A 19,233-nucleotide genomic window follows, 5' to 3' on the forward strand; every position below is an offset into this window, starting at 1 on the left:
TGTGAGCACCCATCTTTCTGTGCTTGTGTTTCAGTGTGCAGTTTACTGATACACAGTTTCTTTCCCAATGCTGATTTTTATTTCTTCTTTTCCAGAAAAAGAGGAAGTTGTTACAAATGGAGAAGATGAAAAAGAACGGAAGGACCCCTATGTTGTGGAAACACCTTATGGGTACCAGCTAGACTTGGATTTTCTGAAGTATGTGGATGATATACAAAAGGGGAATACTATTAAGAAACTGAACATCCGAAAGAAGAGGAAAACCATACCAGCCTTGGCAGGTACCAAGAACTCTAGTAGCCAGTGCAGTGGCTGGACCTCCACGGAGTCTCTTTCTTCATCAAATAGTGATGAGAATAAGCAGTCTTGTTTGACAGCGAAGCGTCAAGTAACCTTGTCTGTCTCTGCAAGGCCCGCAGTTTCCTTTGAAGCATCTCCTTCCTACTTAACTGTTCCCGACATTAAGCAGCTTCCTCCTCCCTCCCCCCAGCCTCCTCGGCATAACCTCCTTGTAACAAAAACGCTCATGGAAACACGGAGGAGACTTGAACAGGAGAGGATGATGCAGGTCATACCTGGAGATGTCCGCAGACCCCGGCTTTCCAGCTTTGGAGGCATGGGCTCCACAAGCTCCCTCCCCTCTTTTGTGGGATCCAGCGGGTATGGTCACATGTCTCAGCAGTTGCAGAATGGGTATCAGGGGAATGGTGACTACGGTGCCTGCTTCAGCTCTTCCTTAGGCAGCTCCATTCGTCACAGCCCCATGAGCTCGGGAATATCCACACCAGTCACCAATGTGAGCCCAGTGCATTTGCAGCACATCAGGGAGCAAATGGCAATTGCCCTCAAGCGTCTCAAGGAGCTTGAGGAGCAAGTCAAGACTATTCCTGTGCTGCAGGTCAAAATTTCAGTGTTACAGGAAGAGAAGAGGCACATGATGGCTGAACTCAAAAACCACAGGAAAGCCACTCAGAATGACACGTACGGTTTCAGAAAGCGATCCTACAGTGCAGGAAATGCAGAACAGTGGGAACACATGTCTCAGGTGAGGAGAGGTGGAGAACTGTATATAGATTGTGAGGAAGAGGTGGAGAGTGTGGAGCAGAGCTCTCAAAGGATAGAGGAGTTCAGACAGCTGACTGCTGAGATGCAAGCTCTGGAGAAAAAAATACAGGATAGCAACTATGAACGTCCAGCAACCTTTCAGGTTAACAGAGAAAGTCTGACAAAAGAAGCCCGATCTGTTGCTGTAGGTGCTGATGAGAACATGAATGATGTGGTTATATACAGCAGATCTGCAAGGCAACACAAAGAAGTAGCTGTGGGGACAGAGAAAGAAATGAGAGAGTGTGGGGTTGGGGTGACAGAGGCTATGCTTGGTTTGTCTACGGAGGTTGAGAAGGAGATAGAGCTTCAGCAGCAGACCATCGAAGCCCTTAAGGAGAAGATATACAGGCTAGAGGTTCAGTTAAAGGAAACAACCCATGACAGAGAAATGACCAAATTGAAACAAGAGCTGCAGGCAGCTGGGTCTAGGAAAAAAGTGGATAAAGCTGTGATGACTCAGCCCAATGTCATCAGCAGGATGGTGGAGGCCATCGTGCAAACAAGAGACCAAATGGTGGGAGACCACGTGGACTTTGCCGATTCATCAGTGGGAAACCATCTTCAGATGAGCAGCATCGGCACCTCCTGCAGACCTGCCGTGCAGAGTGTGGCTGCGGGCCCTGAGCTCCTCATGAGCCGGTGGCTGGTGAGGGAGAGGGCAGAGGTGAGAGACCAGGGCACAGAGAACTCTGTTGAGCTGTGCCATAAGGCAGTGGGTGTAGAGAGAAGTGTTTGTGAGGCTGGCATCAACACAGAGGAGCCGGCAGGCATGCCGGGTCCCCACTGGGTGGCACAGGCAGCTGCAGCAGTGATGTCTGTGGGCTGCGGGGATTGCTCAGTGGATGTGGTGGTTTGCACCCCCAAGGAGCATGTATCCCGCGAAACGGCCACAGAGGCTGTGCTCAGCATGGAGGCAACAGTGATGGCCGTGCCTTCTATGGCTAGCCAAGAAACCAGCACTGCTTTGGAGATGGTGAGCCAGTGCACCAGCACGGAGCTAGCCTCTCTGGCGGACTGTGGCACAAACACTGCTCTGAGCAGCTGCGATAAACAGACCAACACAGAGAGCATGGAGACACGGAGCGTGGCAGTAGGAGATGGCCGGGTGAAGGACATACATGCATCTGTTAAAATGCGTTCAGTTGGAGTGGGCACCTTGCTCTCCAGCCACCCTGGCTCTGAAAAGCCCTGTGCAGTAAAAACCAAAGACTGTGGCATTGGGCAGATAAACATTAATGAGAACTACCTGGTTGGTCTTAAAATGAGGAGCATTGCCTGTGGACCCCCTCCATTGCCAGTTGTGCCACCTGGCACCAGGAGCATCGGAGTCGGTGGGGAGTCTGTATGCGAGCCGGTAAATAGTCTGTTGGAAAGCCCTCTGCCTCCACCTGAGCTGAGGACAGGCTTGGATCATTACATTGAGCGTGTGCAGAAGCTGCTGCAGGAACAGCAGATGCTACTTGCTGAAAATTACAGTGAGTTGGCAGAAGCCTTTGGTGAGCCCCACTCCCAGATTGGATCTCTCAATTCGCAGCTCATCAGCACCCTCAGCTCCATCAACTCTGTCATGAAATATGCCAGCACAGAGGAGCTGCGGAGCCTGGACCTTCAGAAGCAGTGCATGGAGAGAAGCACCACGTCAGGTAAGCCCAGCGTTCAGGTCAGCTCCTTGCCAGAGCCACAGGTCAGTCACCTCCTCGGCTTCCACATAGAGTAGAAGCAGGTCTGTGATTATCCCTAGTGAAATGCAGAGCTGGATGTGTCTGTTTGGGTATTGTGTCCAGCCCACCACTGGTAACTGAGGAAAACACACGTGATTTAATCTTTTCCAGTCCAGCAGACTCTGAGGGACCTGATGATGATGATGGCTCTGACTGTGCAAGAGAGGTATCTAAATGTATGCAGGGTCTGGCCACTGTGCAAGCTGTTGACTTAACTTATAACTTCAATAATATTCAAGGTTAATGCCTCTTGGTTTTGAATTTTGTCCTTCCTTAAAACTTGGCATGCAATCTACAGTGTCAGATTTGACACAGTTGAAAGTCGCATTCAGTATCTCTATCAAACTGACTTGTTTCCACAGACATTTCTCTGGGTCTTGTAATGTTTCTTCTACTGCCTTCGTTCCTTGTGCCAGAGACCTGTGAAGTGCTTTCCCCATTCCAGCAAGTCTGATTGCTTTATAATGGGCAACTCCAGAGCAGTTCACAGAAACCACATCTTGCATCTTCTCTGTTCCAGTAACTGTCCTAATGCCTAATTACAGCCTCACATTTGAAAGCCATGAGCTGTAATTACTGCTGGAGGTTTTGGTGACACTCAGAAAAGGCAAGAATTGAGATTTAAATACTCCTTGCATTTAACTTTAATATTTTTACTGCAATTAATTTGAGGGATTTCTTTATTCCCTGGGGTAAAGTTGCTTACTTCTTTTTTTTTAATTACTATTAATTTTGGGTGTCTGATAGTCTAGTTCAAAACTTAGCCATGTTTTCTAATACCTTATTGGTGAATCCAATCACATTACTGTTAAATGTAGAAATGTTGGCTTACTGGACACCAATTTGTAATGCTCTAGCAGTGACTGTTAGATACTGGCTTCTTGGTCCTGCCGTACAGTGACTGAAACCAGAGATTAAGGAAATGTGAAAAACTTTGCAAATTCATCTGTGTCATGGGTGCTGAACTGGGAAAAAAAGAATCCTGACTAAATACCATTTAATGTCATTATAATATTATTTGCTAATGAACTGCTGTATGAAAGCTCTTGCAGATTGTTTACGGTCTTAAATTTTACCTGGTTTTGTTAAATGGGAGCTTGGTAAATCTGATTCTTTTCAATGTTCATGCCCTAAATGGAACCATCCATTAAATAAGCTGAAGTAAAAAGTTTAGCTTCCCATAGTAAAGCAATAAGCAACATTTATGTAGTGATAAAGAAAACAGATGACATCCTGTCTACATACATGCAATGTGATACTATGTATGCAATATTATTATCTTTCTGGCATGCACTTTGTATTTTGGGCTTCTTACAAGTAATGAAACTATAATAATAAAGAGTATCTAGCGGACACCAGAAATGTCCTTAAAAACAGTCAACCAGATCTTTTTACTAGCTGTAAATCCTCAATTCCTCACCCTGCTTTTACTACACAGTATCAAATGTGTAGTCTAGATATCTTAAAGTATTTAGACACAGGTGGAGCAGAAGATCATATTTTATATAAACATTCTTACTCGGATTCAGATTTCACATTCTTGATAAAATTATTCTAGAATAATTTTATTTTAATGTGTAATGCCATTCTCTTTAACTGTGGATGCCGAGTGTAAAACTTCTTTATTTTTAGGCCCTGGTGAGAGCTGCATGCCAGGGCTGTATGCATAAATCAAGCTCTGGCCTATACACAGTTTAGGCCCATAGAGAACTGGAGTGGGAAGGAGGTCATAAGCATGAAATGTTTCTCCTTCTCTTTCTATTTCAAAATTATTGTCTTTACTGCATTTATCTGCTGGTCCTGCTGCCTGTTCCTGTGGTTTTACAGATGATGTGTTACTTTTATGCTGTAGAAAGATGTTTGCTGAATGAAGCACTAACTTAAATAAGTCTGTAAGCACTGGAACTAATAAAGCCCTTTTATTCCATGGATCAGTGCCTTGTGATAGCTCTGGTATGGTTAAAATGAGCAATTGGGTTTAAGTTATTGAAAGAAACACGACCTCACTCAGGCCTCAATTTCTTAGAAAAACAGGCTGAAAATAGAAGCAGAAGTGTCTGATTTCGGATTGGCATCAGTAGCGTTGTCTTTAATATTTTATTCAAAGAGCACCCTTAGGAAATGCCTCTTATAGGTCAAGTCCTTTTAGGGCAAAAATACCCGAGTTGGCTTGGAGGCATGTGATTTGGGTACCAGCTTGTTGTGTTAAAAGGTTAGTGGTCCATACTGCTTCTGATACTTGAGGTAGCACATCAGTCACATTCTCAGCTTCACAGATTTAAATCCCTGCCTGTGCTGAGGAGATGGAGGCATGCTTCAGGGGTGTCTCACAGCCCCAGTTTGTGGCAGGTAATTGAGCCATAGGCATGAGAGCTGGAGCCTGCTGCACAGGATGCGGATGGGCTCTGTCGCTGTCATCCCCAGGTGCAAGCCAAGTGGACCTCTGAGATGATCTCTGTGCTGGGTCCATCAGCAATGAGTATATTGCTTGTTGAAAAATAAACACCTTCACTTAGGTAACTAAGCAACTCCTATTTACATAAGCACTGTCTTTCAGAAGTCCTAGTGATGTCAGGGAGATCAACCCTGCTTGTCAGGCAGTCCAGTTTCCACTCTGCAAAGTCATGTTTGCCAGCACTGGCACCCTTTGTCCAGCTGGAGTGTATGGATGTGGGCAACAAACTTAGATGCTAACCAATCCTTATTTTTAGACCAGACAGCATATAGGAGGACTAAGAGAGGCGAGGGTATTCAGATTCTCCATTTATCATCACAGAATTTTTTGGGAAGTTTCATAAAGTTACAGCTGAGTGCACATGTGATATGTTTTGCAAAGTATGAGACAGAGGCCTAACATCACTGGTAGGGGTTTTACTTAAATGGACTTTTCACAAGTCTTGTAGATGGATGCCATCATAGGCAAGGAGTTTGCAAGGGTGGTATTTAAAAGCAACTCCTCTGCTGTTGCCCTGAAAAACTACCTGAGCGTGCTTGACCTGAAAACGCATGGGTATTTGGCCTCAGGGATCTTTAAAGTATCAGTTTTACAGTCACTTTTGGAGCAATCCTGACTGAGCACCCAAGTGGAAGCATTAGACTAATCATCATAAGGAAGGAGGCAACTTCTTGAATTAAGAGTGAAAGGAAGTGGGAAGCAAGTGGTGTAGGAAAGTCTCATGGGTTAGGAAAACATGATGTGCTATGTGGTGGAAAGATCTTTCAAGGTTTTCAATTTTCCATCTGCGATGGCAGGCTGAGGGACAATGGATTGACCTAAGGAATCATGGTCATCCCAGGAGCCCCTGGTTGTCCAGTGTTGGTGTGTGGGACTAATGAGATATTGTGGCCATGGTTGTCTCTCTCTCTGTTGTCACTCATAATGCAAAACTAGCAGGGAATTGGAGAAAGGTCTGTTTTTCTTCAGAGCTCTTCTAGTTTATGAAGTCTGTAGACTCTTCTCTCAAAGACTATTTGTTTGATGGGTTTGCAGCCCCTCACCTGGCAACATGGACCATGTTAGTGCCTCTTCAAAGCTGAGGCTTGCCTGATGCTCAGTGCCAGTGCTGTTTGAGGTGGTGGCCCTGTAGAGCTCTGGGCTGCTAGAAATCACACTGGTGGTCTACATCCAGGCATGTGAATGAAGCCCTCAGCTTCAGTTGTACCCTAGATGTATGCTTTAATCACCAGGTTAAGTTTCTGTACAGATGTGCTTGTCTGTGTAACAAACAGGATCCATTAGTGACTGGTATATGTGAAACATTTTTCATACTTCCTGGAAGGTAGTGCCTGATGCAGAACAGTCATGCAGATGGTCTCATCTGTGTGCCAGATTTGTTCATGCGCATGCCTGGCTGGCATCAAAGAATACAGTGCCTCATCTCTGTTTTTTCTAATGGCAGGTGGTATTTTTTGACCTGCTATTTGTGACAACTTATAAAGTTCAAATGCCTATGCTGTTAAAAAATGACAGCAACCTCTGTATTAGGAGCTGAGGTGTTTGGGGGAGAAGGGGGTGTTCAGTTTTAAATACTCATCCAGTTATATCAAAAGAGAAGCAGAATCCTCATCAGTAAGTGTTCTATAAAGGCATTATTGAAGTGAAACTCCAAAAACCTATTCAAAAAGGTTTGACATACCTTCCATGTGTTAACACAAGCTTATTACTGTTATCAATATTATCATTCCAATATTTTCTGCTCTCATTTTGTGGCAGCACTATAGGGAGTGCCACTTACCTCCACTCTTCTGCTTTAATTAATAAAGAGCATCGTTTGCCACAGTTTAAATAATTTTTACTTTCAACTCCATTGGTGGTTAGAGTGGTGAGCTCCAGCCTGCTAGCCTCTCTGTTAGAGTGGCTTTGGTGAAACCCCAGTTCTTTCCCAGCACTATGGCACAGAGGCATGACGTTCAGGCACTGAGCTTTGTTCAGAGTTCAACTCCCATGGTAACAGACACATTTGTGAATATTCAATGGCAGGAGATTCCCATTTTTCAATGGAAGTGTTGTCATACTGCAGCAACAATGAAGCATCAGTTGAGAACAACTCCTCGTAAACGAGAAAGAAAGAAAAGCTCTGAGATGACCTTCCTGCTCTGCCCAGCACCATGAGGTGCTTTGATCCATGACTAGTCAGGGAAATTAAGGATGGCTTTCAGTGAGCTTCACACACAGTTGTCTTGGAAAGCAGAGCATTTCATAAATAAGATGATTAAGTGCTTCGTAGAAGTGTAATTTTTTTATTCAGTCTTGTTCAATTAGAGGAATTAGTTTTGACTTCCAGTTTCAATAAACTGGCTTCACAAGCTAGTTTGGGGATGGAAAGCAACTTCTCAACACAAAGAAACTGGTTAAAGAAAGAGTGAAAATAAAGATTATTCTTGCAATCCGATTAAATGAGACATCCTGCTAGAAGGAGCATTTTCGCTGGAGCCAAATGGTTGTTGAAACATTTACGTACATCTGAGCCCCAAGTGAATCTGGCTTCTGTCAGCTTATCATAAAAAGGGTTTGTGTGTGGCAGGGTTTTTTTCTGAAATTTTAAATTCACTGTCTTCTGACCTGGAATTGTTCAAAAGTACATTTGAAAATGAAACTATGCTTAGCCTTCTGCAGGCGGCACATTTGTCAGGTGGATGGGTTAATATCAGTTGTTGTAAATGTTTAAACTTAACATGTTTGCTCATCGCTGCCTTTTTATTTACCTTGGTAGAATGTTGTTTGATTTTTTTTCCTTCAATACTTCTGATGTGTAGACCAAATGGAAAGTGGATTAAAAATTATTTAGATGAATAAGATAAGTTTTTAAGGATAAAGCAACTTATAGTAAGATTTAAGACCACTGAAGAACAGTTTGTGTTCTTCAATTACAGCAGTTTCTAGGGAGTTTGTTGCTACCATGAAGAAATCATTCAATGTAAAAGTATTTTCTTGCTGTATATGCTCCAGACAATGTTGATGCACTGTCTTTAATAAGGAGTGTATAAGTTGTATCATTCGCTGTTATAAGCATATTGTGCAAATAAATGCTTGCATTGATCAAGAGATTAAAAATAAAATCTTTGTGTAGCTAGCACGTGGGCAGCAATCTTGTGCCTCTTTTTTAGCTAGAGGCCTGTGATGTTCCAGCCAGAGAGCTAGGTTCTCATCCTGATGGTATTTAATTCATCTGGCATTGTTTGCACTTCTCTGTTTCCAATGGTTTAAAAGTATTGTCAAGCTAAATCATTTTTACAGTATGCTTAGGTTTGCTTCTATCAGGTTAATAGAATTTTTCAAAAGCAGGTAAAAAAGGACAGACTTGTATTATCATGAGTTCAGCAGAAATTCAAGGGAAGAAAATACTGTTTAAAACTTACCCAGTGAATTTACATGACTACTCATGCGCTCATAAATGGGAGGGAAGGTTTGTGGTTGGGAAGAGTAATAGCGTCTTAATAACAATGAATGGATTTAATAGGTGCCACAAATGGCATGGGTAATCTGCTGCTGATGTATACCAGTTTTGCTCTCACCCTGTTTTAAATTGGTGAGATTCTAAAAGAAACACAAGCAGTTTAGGAGAGAAGCTTCCTTCTAAAAAATTATAACCAGATGCTCTTCTTCCCTCAAGCCACTGAGGCTAGGCTACTGGAGATTCCCCAGTCACTTGTTTCATTCTGAAATTGATGAAAGTAGCTTTCTGCATAAGGATTTATGAACAGTTAAGTCTGTAAGTTTTTTGTTTTATCTTAACATACTCCTGCTTCTAAATTACTAATGAACTTTCCCAAGATCTCCTACTATATTGCAAAACACATGTAGAAATTCTGCAGCTCCACATTGTGCTCAACTACACTGTATCAATACTTAGAGATCTGCATTATTTGCCTGCAGCAGTAAACTTAACAAAAATCAGCAGGGTGAGTTTACCCAAGTGGCTCTGTTTGGAGGCAGTGGCTTGCTAAGTGCTGAACCTGTTGGCTGATTTACTGTTGGTGTTGTGCCCCATGACCTGGTGTCACCGAGAAGGATCCTGTGGAAGTACACTTGAGATCTCTGTGAGATGAGATGAAGAGACTATTTTAAGATCTGTGTAGACTGGTGGTGATCTTCAGCCAGGGTTTCATTTCCACACTTGAGAAGCATGCAGCACCTCAACCCTCACAGCAGCCCTGCAGCCTTGTTGAAGGATGAGAGCACTTGGCTCCTCCAGCTTTTTTGTTTGAGCAGCAGCTGATGTATCTGTTCAATCACTGAACATAGTGTTGGGTAGCACAGCTGCCTTCTTCATTCACTTTTCCAAGTGATTTGCAGTAGGTTGCTGCTCCCCAAGCATCTTTATATTGACTGTCTTGTAAAATGGAATGCTTGAGAACTAATGTTAAATGCTAATTACAGCTTCTGGCATTAATGCTGTGTTGGGACCAAAGCTCTTTCCTTGAACCTCAGGTACTGTGACACAGCAAGTGTGAGTATCTGACAGCTGTACTGGGAGAATGAGTGTGTACTGACCGGTTTGTCTAAGGCACAATTGTTGTGTGCTGTTTCTGAAGCCCTGACAAGAGGCTTCCATCAGGTTCTGGGGGCTAAGGGGGGCACACCTTTTATTCTTTGTTTGAAGGGATGGACCACATGCCCCAGACCCTGAACTCAGTGTGCTGGATGAACCAGGAGTGATAACCTATTGAGATCTCATCTTCTCACATTGGTGGCAGGTTTAGCTAGGAGAAAGGTGTGAGGCAGGGAAGAAAAGTCTGCTGCTCTTTCCTTTGTCCTACCCTGCAGCTCCCTCCCCAGCTGTGTCCCAGGGCAGAAGGGAGACACCTGAGGAGTTCCAGACTCTGGCTCTGTGGCTGATCATTGCTGAAGGCAGGGGATGCTGGGGCTCACCAAGGTACTGTCAGTTCACGTGAGGCAAGACCGCTGCTCTGCCCTGCCACAGCCCTGCTGGCTGCCTACAGTGCTGCCTCACACAATGCTATTCCTGTCCCCAGGGCACACTGTGGTTATTGCAGCTCCTTCGGAGGAGGGCTGTGATGTCTGGCACAGGACAGGCAGATTGTAAACCTGACCATAAACCCAGCAGCTTTGGTGGCTTGGTATGTCTCTGCTCCTCCACAGCAGGTTTCCTCCACTCTCTCCCCATGTCCTCAGTGGAAAGGCAGGAATAAAAGGGATGACCTGGTAAAACCAGCTGAGGCAGCCACCACCAGCTGCAGTTGGAAGCAGTTACTCCTTTTGGTACTCTCTAACTGTAGCTGTCACCACTTCAAGCAAGTGAAGGGAGAGGCAGTTTCCTTGTTTTTCAGCTAAGGGAGTTTAAAAATCATTGTTCTTGGCTCGGCACTCCATCACCTTGGCAGCTCTCTTCTCCTTAGCTGGCAGATGAGGGAGCTCACTCGCTGTTGGGAAGAGACCCAGCTGAAATCGGTCACTGCTGTGAAGCAAGGAGAGATGGATAAGCGAGGGCAGGACTTCTCTCTTGATTTACAGGGGTGCATGTTTCATCCCAGGTTTTCTCTAGAGGGGTTGCCTCTGCATGGGAGGCACTGGGGTGGCTGCTGTCTTCACCCTCTCCTTCCCTGAGAGGGAGGTTTTGGCTGGATCTACAGTGACTTGTCTGTCAGTGCCCTGCTGTGTGCCTTTCCCAGCAGGCAGCTTCCACCTGTAGCTTGGAGAAGGTGGAAATGAGCAATAGGTCTCATTGCTGGAGAAGGCAACTTGGAAATGGATGTGGGGTAAGATGCAGGTGGAAACTTGGAGACTTGGGTGGGAACGGGAGCAAAGAGGAGGAAGCTGCTGGGAAGTAGCAACATTTGGAAAAATCAGCTTCATCATATCCTCTTATAGGAAAAAAAAAGTACTGAGGCGAAGCAAGAAGGGATAAAGACAGTCTAACAAGAGCAGTAAAGATGTCAGCTGTGTTTCTAAAAGTGAATATTTGGAATTTACCTTATGACGCTGCGTTAGCATCCTGTGCAGTGCCACTCATCTATATGAATATGTGTGGCTTAATTCTTGATATATACAAAGGGAAAAAAGAAACCCTATGGAGGGACAGGTGATTGAAGCAAGCTTTGAAAGAAAGAAGTGATAGTGTTTAAATTTAAACATTATCTTTTTTATCCTTGAAATGCTAGCACTTGAGGAAAAGGTGTGTGTGCAGAAAAACCCCACTGTGTTCCACAAACAAAAGTGTTTGTGCAGCTTTGTAGAGCAGTTGTAATAGCACAGCTGGAGGAACTCCAGGGGAATGTGTAAAAGTCTGTGTGTAATTAGCACTGCCTTTTAAACATACAATGGGAAGAAATTAGTGGATGCCACTAAAGGAGAAAAAAAAAATAACCCAAACACTGGAATTTGATTTAAAAACAGCTACTAGCTCAGTGCAATCCTGTAAAAAAAGGGAAAAAGGAGAAAAGAGAGAAAAAAGAAATGCAGTGGCTGGTAGTTTATTGCAGTCGTCTCAGTAACTGCATAAAGTGTATAACTTTCAGAATTAGTGGAATGCTAGCAAAAAGGAAAGTTTCCTGAAAAGTTTCTGCTGTCATGGGAAATGCAGTTTCTTAAAAACAAGTAAGATTAAACGTGCTTGGCAGAAGGAACCTGCGGAGCCCATGAACATGCTCTTCAGGCACGTCAGTGAGTTCGCACTGAGCCAGGCTTGCAGGACCTGGGGTCACTGAACAAACCAAAAGAGAAGAAAAAGGAAAGACCCTTCCTTTCATCCGTTTTAAAGCAAATATCATTATAGTTTTTCCTTGTATTGTATGTTTTCATGGAAAGAAAAACTTACAGGGTTTTTTTTCTTAATTTCTGAAGGAGATCACACCCTTTTCCTATTGGATCCTCAGAAAAGAGTATTGTAAAGTACAAATGTTGCCTTTTCTTTCCAGTTTGTTTATTACCCCTGTTATTACAGCATTGATGGATATGTTTTGGTCTGACGCCCCTGTGATCCCTTCTCTGGCAGGTGCTACTTTGGAGTACATCCCTCATGGCCAACTTGCAAACTCCCACTTAACTTCCAGTTTGCGATCACTGAAGTTGGAGCAGGATGCTGTGCCTGCACAGGAGGAAAGGAAGACTCCCCTGGTGGAGGCTGTTCGTGGAAGGAAGTCCTTTTCTTCTCAAGACAAAACTCTTGCTCCAATTAACCTGACAGATGACCAGCTTGCCTCTGGCCTCTATGGTAATATAACTGTCTCGCATTCACCTTTCATCATGCTGAAGGAGTTTGAGTATGAAATACAGCTAAAAGAGGTTTTCAGGGTTCTCAAAATTGTGAAAACAGAAAGATGTGACTGTGGGGAAATTCACAGTGCAAGACCCTGGTTAGTTTTTAAATGGAAGATTGTAGCACAGCAGTGAAATGCCATTTAGTGTCTTCATGAGAAAACAGTACTGAGAGAGAAAGGGTTAATAATTTTTTAAAACTTAAATTTATATGATTTGTATGATTCATATATACATTTCTAATGCTTAAAGATTGGTTTAACAGTTGTTTCAGTGAATATTAAAGTCTAAAAGACCAGCCTTGATTGAACCTTCCCATGCCGTTGAGTAGGTTATTGTTAAATACACTGTACTAACAATAGTTAGAACCAAATTAGTTCTGGCAATGAGCTGCTGTCATCTGACACCAAGAATTAAGATTTTAACAGAGCAGAGTAACCCATTTCAACATTAGAAGTATTTCACAAGTAACAAAGAAAAAACCCCCAACCCACAAAACAAATAAACATGTGTTTTCTTAGAGTTTTCTAAAGATTAGCAGCATGTTGGAAGACTAGTTTTCTGTTTCTGGAGTTAGTTTTGGAAGCGTTCTTCTGTGTTTCTGATGTGCATCTCACAACATGACTGCATGTATAAAAAGATCGGAAGTCCCAGTTTCAGTTCGTATATTAAACAGAAACCTGTTTGTTTGTCTAATGCTGCTGCAGTCAAAGCCAGCTAGAGATTTGTACTGATATATGTACTTTGTCTCCCTTTTCAATAGTATGTACTAATAATGAAAACACACTCAAATCTATCATGAAGAAAAGGGATGGGAAGAAGGATTTGAGCAACACCAAGAAGAACCTGCAGTTTGTCGGCATTAATGGCGGGTAAGAGTCGTGATTCCAGAATATCTGTTGCTGTAGCCTTTTCACAGTGGAAAGGATAGGGGAACCCAGGATCATATGGATAGCTTCTGCCTTTTCTAGATTTCCGCTAGATAAATACAGAAACTTTGCTACACAAATACAGAAAACAGTGTGGAAAATTATCTTATTTAAAATATTACCTTAAAAAAATGTTGCACATAACTAAAAAATGGTCTCACCAGTTTGTTTTTACATAGCTTTTCTAGCCCTTTCCTCAGATTAGATTGTCTTTAGTACAAATGCATTGTGCATTATATAGCCTAAATACCACAATTACTTCATTTCATACATAGTGACTAAAAGTATTATTACTTACAATGGGGGAATGTTATCACTCATATAAATCACAGTTGTACATGAGAAGGATAAGCTTAATTCATTAACTCATCAGCTGCTGAGGTTGGTGATGTAAGACAATTCATTAGAATCAGCATTGTCCAGATCACTTACACTGACCTAAAATACCAATGTGTTTTGGATTGTCCCAGGAAAACATGTTAAAATTCTGGCTGTTACCTTTAGATAGGTTTGTTCGCTTTCCTGCTTATATCTGCCTAGTAAGTTAAAATACAATTACTCTGAACAAAGTAATACTATTTTGGAACTAAGGCAAGGTTGGACAGAATGTTAAGACTAAGTAGAAAAGGTCTCTTGAGTAGGAAAAGAGCAGGACTAAGCCTTGGCAAGATGTTTTTCAACTTGCACCAGCACAAGTGGGTACCAGCCACTGCTGAACACCACAGAGCAAACACCTTGCCCCTACCCAATCTCCCTCCAGATATGAGACGACGTCCAGCGATGACTCCAGCTCCGAGGAGAGCTCCTCCTCAGATTCAGAGGAGGAGTGTGAGGGCCACGAGTATCCACACAGCCAGCACACAGAGGAGGGGCAGCCAGCGCCCCGTGCTCCTGAGGTTTGCACCATGGGGCCAGAGAAGGAGAGCACCTCTCAAGAGTGTGAGCCCGAAGAGGTGGAAATCAGAGAGAGGTAGGCTGCTAACCCTCTCCCAAGCGCCTCTGATGCCATTACACTGCCTCATTGCTATGGGCAAACCATGGTCTGTGCCAGTACTGGTTGAGAAAGCACCAGCCCCCTCACTGCTTGACTGCTGCCCGCTTCCTTCCTCCTTAAGCAGGTAACCAGATGTGGTTTTGTGCTAAAACAACCATTTGTGAGCAGGGAGAATGTGTCAGAAGGTGTCCTTTCCAGTGGCTGGCCCCAGCAGCTTTAAATGGCCCATTTATAGGGAGATCCAGATGGCTCCCTCCAGGCAGAGGCTGTCAGAGATCTGAAACAGCACTCATCTGGGAGCAGGGAATGTCTGGTATGTAAAACAGTAAGTAGGCAAATGGGCCCTGAACCATGCACACCAGGTCAGAAGCCTGCTGGAAGTGCATCTTGCATTTGCACCTTCCACATCATCTCAGCCAATGGCTGGTGCTGCTCGATAAGACGGTGGGGTACCAGCAGCAAGGAGCTCATCCAACTCTGAGGTCATATACTTCATATGAGATCATATACTATGATACACTTTAGGGCTGCTGTCATACTACCTGCTCAGCATTTTATGTCTAAATTACTTTTCACATTGGTGGTAATGATCTGTGTAAGGTAGCATATGACAGGCAACGCATTTTTCTTTTGTGCATGGAAAGCAGTAGTGTGGTGAGTTTTTACTGATTCTTGATTAGTGAATGGACTAAAGAAAGTATGAACAAAGATAATGAAGGAATGTTACACTGAGTTTGCTAAATATTTACAAGTGTGTTAGCTTGGAAAATTATGTGAGGGGAATTATAGCAGTAAAACAGCTAGGACAAAATTAATATGTCATGTTTCATTGGACATAAACTTATCAAACTTATCTTTAATTATCAACTGCTAAATAAAAGAGATGCAGAAATTGATAATTAAAAGCCATTCATAGGCCTTGGAGCTGTGAGTTTTGAATTGCCCTGAGCTTTTTATATACAGTACTGTAGGGTAGCCCTTTATTTTACAGGTGGCATAAAAAGATAGTCAGTTTCTCAGAGGAGCTCTTTGTATTTACCTTAGCAAGAGGTGAGTGTGAGGAGGAGCAGCAGGACTGCTCAGATAGCCATGTATACCTGGGGAGCATGTTTTTTGCAAGCTGGCTCCCCCAGCAATGCCCTCCAAGGGGAGCAGGCAGGGCACATGGCCGTGTGGGACTGAGTGTGGTCCATGAAACAGTGGAGCATTTCATTGCTCTGGAAGCAGCAGCAGCTGTCTTGTAACACTGGAGGGCTAAAATGCCTGCCATCCACACAAGTATGTTAGCTTTTCTGTTTCTTGGGAGATTTTTCCAGGAAAGTTGCCATTATTTATGGCAGGTTGTAGGCAGAGATGGTTGGCCACAGCCTGGTGCTGGCATGGTCATGGGCCTTCTCATTTTCAGCTTTTCCTTGGGTTTTGAAATTTGTGATAGAAAGGAGGCAGAAGTGAAAACATGAAAGAGGACTGAGGAAAGAGACTGAATTTCCAGAGTGGCAGAGATGAAAAAGGCTGGTTCCAGTGAGGAGGAGCTGGCAGGAGGCACTGACTGTGCCCTTTCCCACCAGTTAATTTCCATCAGAACTATCATTATTTCCTCAAGTTAATCAGGTAATCAAAGCACTGGGTATGTAATGCATGCTCTGCAGTCATACAGCAGTAGGTGAGAATTTCCACTAGAAGCGTTGCCAAGTCTAAAGCATAGAAGTGATGTGTTGCCTTCTCTCCGTTCCCACTGTTCCTCCCTGGTACATCTCCGCTTGCTGTGGAGTTAGTCCCTGTGGAGAAGAGCTGCCAGAGCAGCTTCTGCATTGCAGCAGCTGGTGGCTTGCCTGGAAACATTCATTCCCACACAACTTTCAGAAGCATGAATGTTTCTGTACTGAAATATCAAGAGAAAAATTGAAACATGCCATGTATTTTGCTGTCTTTCTCAGATATGAGCTAAGTGAAAAGATGCTTTCTGCCTGTCACCTGCTGAGAAACAACATTGATGACCCCAAGGCATTGACCAACAAAGATGTGGTAAGCAATGCAAGGCAAAATTCTCTCTGAGCTGTAACAGAAAAACTTCAAGGAGCTTAACTCGTGGGGTTTTACAGGATCAGCACTGCAGTGTCTAGGCAGAAGAGCATTTCATCTTTCCTTCAAAAGTCACAAAGTGCTTTTTCTATTAGGAGACTTCTTTCCCAAAAGCATACTTGTGCTTTGTGTGCTGGGGTGTTGTCATCCCAAGGCACACATGTAAAAATAATAACACAGAAGTGCAGTTTCAACACATCTGTGCATTCCCATGTTATTTTTGTAAGTGCTGCTTTAGCCCGGGTCTGAGCAGCTCTCATTAGGAGACTGTACAGGGGTGAGGAGCCTGTTTATTCCTACGACAAAAGTTCAAGGGTCTGTTCTTAAACTGAAAGTGCTGCGTCTCCTGAGCACAGGAATACTGTTTCTGTCTCACTACACTGGCAGTTTTATCAGTGCAGCAGGGAGTAAGGAGGATTAGGTGTTCTATTCAGTCTCAAGAAATAAGGTTGGGTTTGTTTCATGTAGGAATTTCCTGTATGCCTTATACAGGACTTACCTGTGCTACTTTGTGAGGGCAATCTGAAATCAAAGAAACACTGCTTATTGATATGAAATTGAATCTGTATTTGTTACAGTTGTGTGATGATATAAAGGCAACAATCCAGTGCCAGTCTCCTCTACCACAGAGCATCTGCATCTTCTTAAAGACAATAATATTGTCTGTAATACACAGACAATAATATTGTCTGTGTCCAGTTCTGACATTTGTGGTCCAGGGAATGTTTTGAAAGGTTGTTTAATATGATTGTGATAGGTAGTTTTTAATCCTGTTTCAGTCCTTCGGGAGTGTAGTTTAGGCATTTGAACAACTAACACTTCAGGTCCAGTTGGAGTTGATAGTGTCAAAAGTGGCATAACCATCTGATAATCACTCCGTTTGGAAGTGTAATTTGAATGTACATTTTTCTTTCTTGAGCTTAAAATGTTTGCTAGAGCAAGCGGTGCTTTGTAACTGGAAACTGCAGACTAATCACCTCTTGTTCTCTGTCTTGTGATAAAGTCTCATCCAAAAGAGCTATGGATCTGTATAAATTGTCCCAACTTCTTCCAACATACTCAGCTCTTGTAGCTGCTGTTTACATCAGAAAAGGCTGCAGACTGCTTCTTTTGGGATGTTAGATTTCTTGAATTAAAAAAGGTGGAGCATTTACTTAATAATGCATGTGATGCTGTGAGTAAAAATAATTTCTTAGTAAATAATTTCTTAGGCACTTAGTAGTGCCTAAAATAAAAGCTATATTTATCCTGTGACATTTTATGACCACTTTGGTGTTTCAACTCTCTATGATTGCAAGGCACATGGTCTCTTAACTCAAATGGTTGGACCTTGTGAGTTTTTATTACAGTAGTAGTGATGTAGAATATTCTGTGTATACGTATATATGTATGTAGTACAGGTATATATGTAGTATTGATGTGTGCAGTATGTTCTTCTTTTACCAGACATGGGTCCCCTCTAGAGCTACTGGTACAGGTCCTCTATGCCTTCCCCAAAGGCTAGAGAAATGTGCTGTCTTCTCTGCAAAATTGTCCTTGAACTTACTGCCCACTTTGCAGGTAGGGGTTTATGAGAAGAGAAGGCAGACAAGGTGGTCCTTCCAGGTTAGAGAAATTGTCTCAGAAGGTCAGAACTAACAGTGACTGCAGGAGCTTCCTTGGCTCACAGCTAAATCCACTCCTAAAAGGCAATTACCTGGTTAAAGAGGCTCTTACCCCTCCACAATCAGTGATGGAATCACAGAATAGTTAGGTTTGGAAAGGATATTAAGATCATCAATTACCACCACCCCTGTCATCGGCAGGGATGCCTCACGCTAGACCATGTTACCCAAGGCTTTGTCCGACCTGCCAGGGATGGAGCATTTACCACTTCTTTTTGCAACCCATTCCAGTGCCTCACCACCTTCACAGTAAAGAGCTTCCTCCTTATATCTAACCTGAACTTCACCTATTTAAGTTTAAACCCATTATCTCTTGTCCTATTACTACAGTCCCTATTGAAGAGTCCCACTCTGGTACCATTGTAGGTCCCCTTCAGATACTGGAAGGCTGCTATGAGGTCTCCATGCAGCCTTCTCTTCTCCAGGCTGAACAGCCCCAACTTTCTCAGACTGTCTTCATATGGGAGGTGCTCCAGTCCCCTGATCATCCTCGTGGCCCTCCTCTGGACTTGTTCCAACAGTTCCATGTCCTTTTTATGCTGAGGACACCAGAACTGCACACAATACTGCAAGTGAGGTCTCACAAGAGCAGAGTAGAGGGGCAGGATCACCTCCTTCGACCTGCTGGTCACTCTCCTTTTGATGCAGCCCAGGATATGGTTGGCTTTCTGGGCTGCAAGCGCACACAGAAGCCGGCTCATGTTCATTTTTTTATCGACCAACACCCCGAAGTCCTTCTCTGCAGGGCTGCTCTGAATTACTTCTGCCCAACCTGTAGCTGTGCCTGGGATTGCTCTGACCCAGGTGTAGGACCTTGCACTTGGCATGGTTGAACGTCGTGAGATTGTCATTAGCATGACCTCTCAAGCATGTCCAGGTCCCTCTGGGTGACATCCCTTCCTTCCAGTGTGTCAACTGTACCACACAGCTTGGTGTCATTAGCAGACTTGCTGAGGGTGCATTAATCCCAATGTCCGTGTCACTGACAAAGATGTTGAACAGGATCCGTCCCAACACT

At 43.5% G+C, this 19,233-nt stretch overlaps 1 protein-coding gene across 3 annotated transcripts in view; it reads left to right on the forward strand.

Annotated features, from left to right (window-relative positions):
- The window catches only part of KANK1 (KN motif and ankyrin repeat domains 1), a 134,821-nt gene that overhangs the window by 103,441 nt on the left and 12,147 nt on the right, over positions 1 to 19,233 (forward strand). For all 3 annotated transcript variants that reach the window (XM_031054163.2, XM_034072695.1, XM_005155017.4), the window contains 5 exons: positions 96 to 2,750; positions 12,284 to 12,502; positions 13,310 to 13,418; positions 14,236 to 14,445; positions 16,407 to 16,494. In XM_031054163.2, coding sequence (XP_030910023.1) covers positions 96 to 2,750; positions 12,284 to 12,502; positions 13,310 to 13,418; positions 14,236 to 14,445; positions 16,407 to 16,494 — 3,281 coding nt within the window. The remainder of the gene's footprint in view (positions 1 to 95; positions 2,751 to 12,283; positions 12,503 to 13,309; positions 13,419 to 14,235; positions 14,446 to 16,406; positions 16,495 to 19,233) is intronic.

Source organism: Melopsittacus undulatus, chromosome Z (genome assembly GCF_012275295.1).
Source record: "Melopsittacus undulatus isolate bMelUnd1 chromosome Z, bMelUnd1.mat.Z, whole genome shotgun sequence".
Classification (NCBI taxonomy): Eukaryota; Metazoa; Chordata; class Aves; order Psittaciformes; family Psittaculidae; genus Melopsittacus; species Melopsittacus undulatus.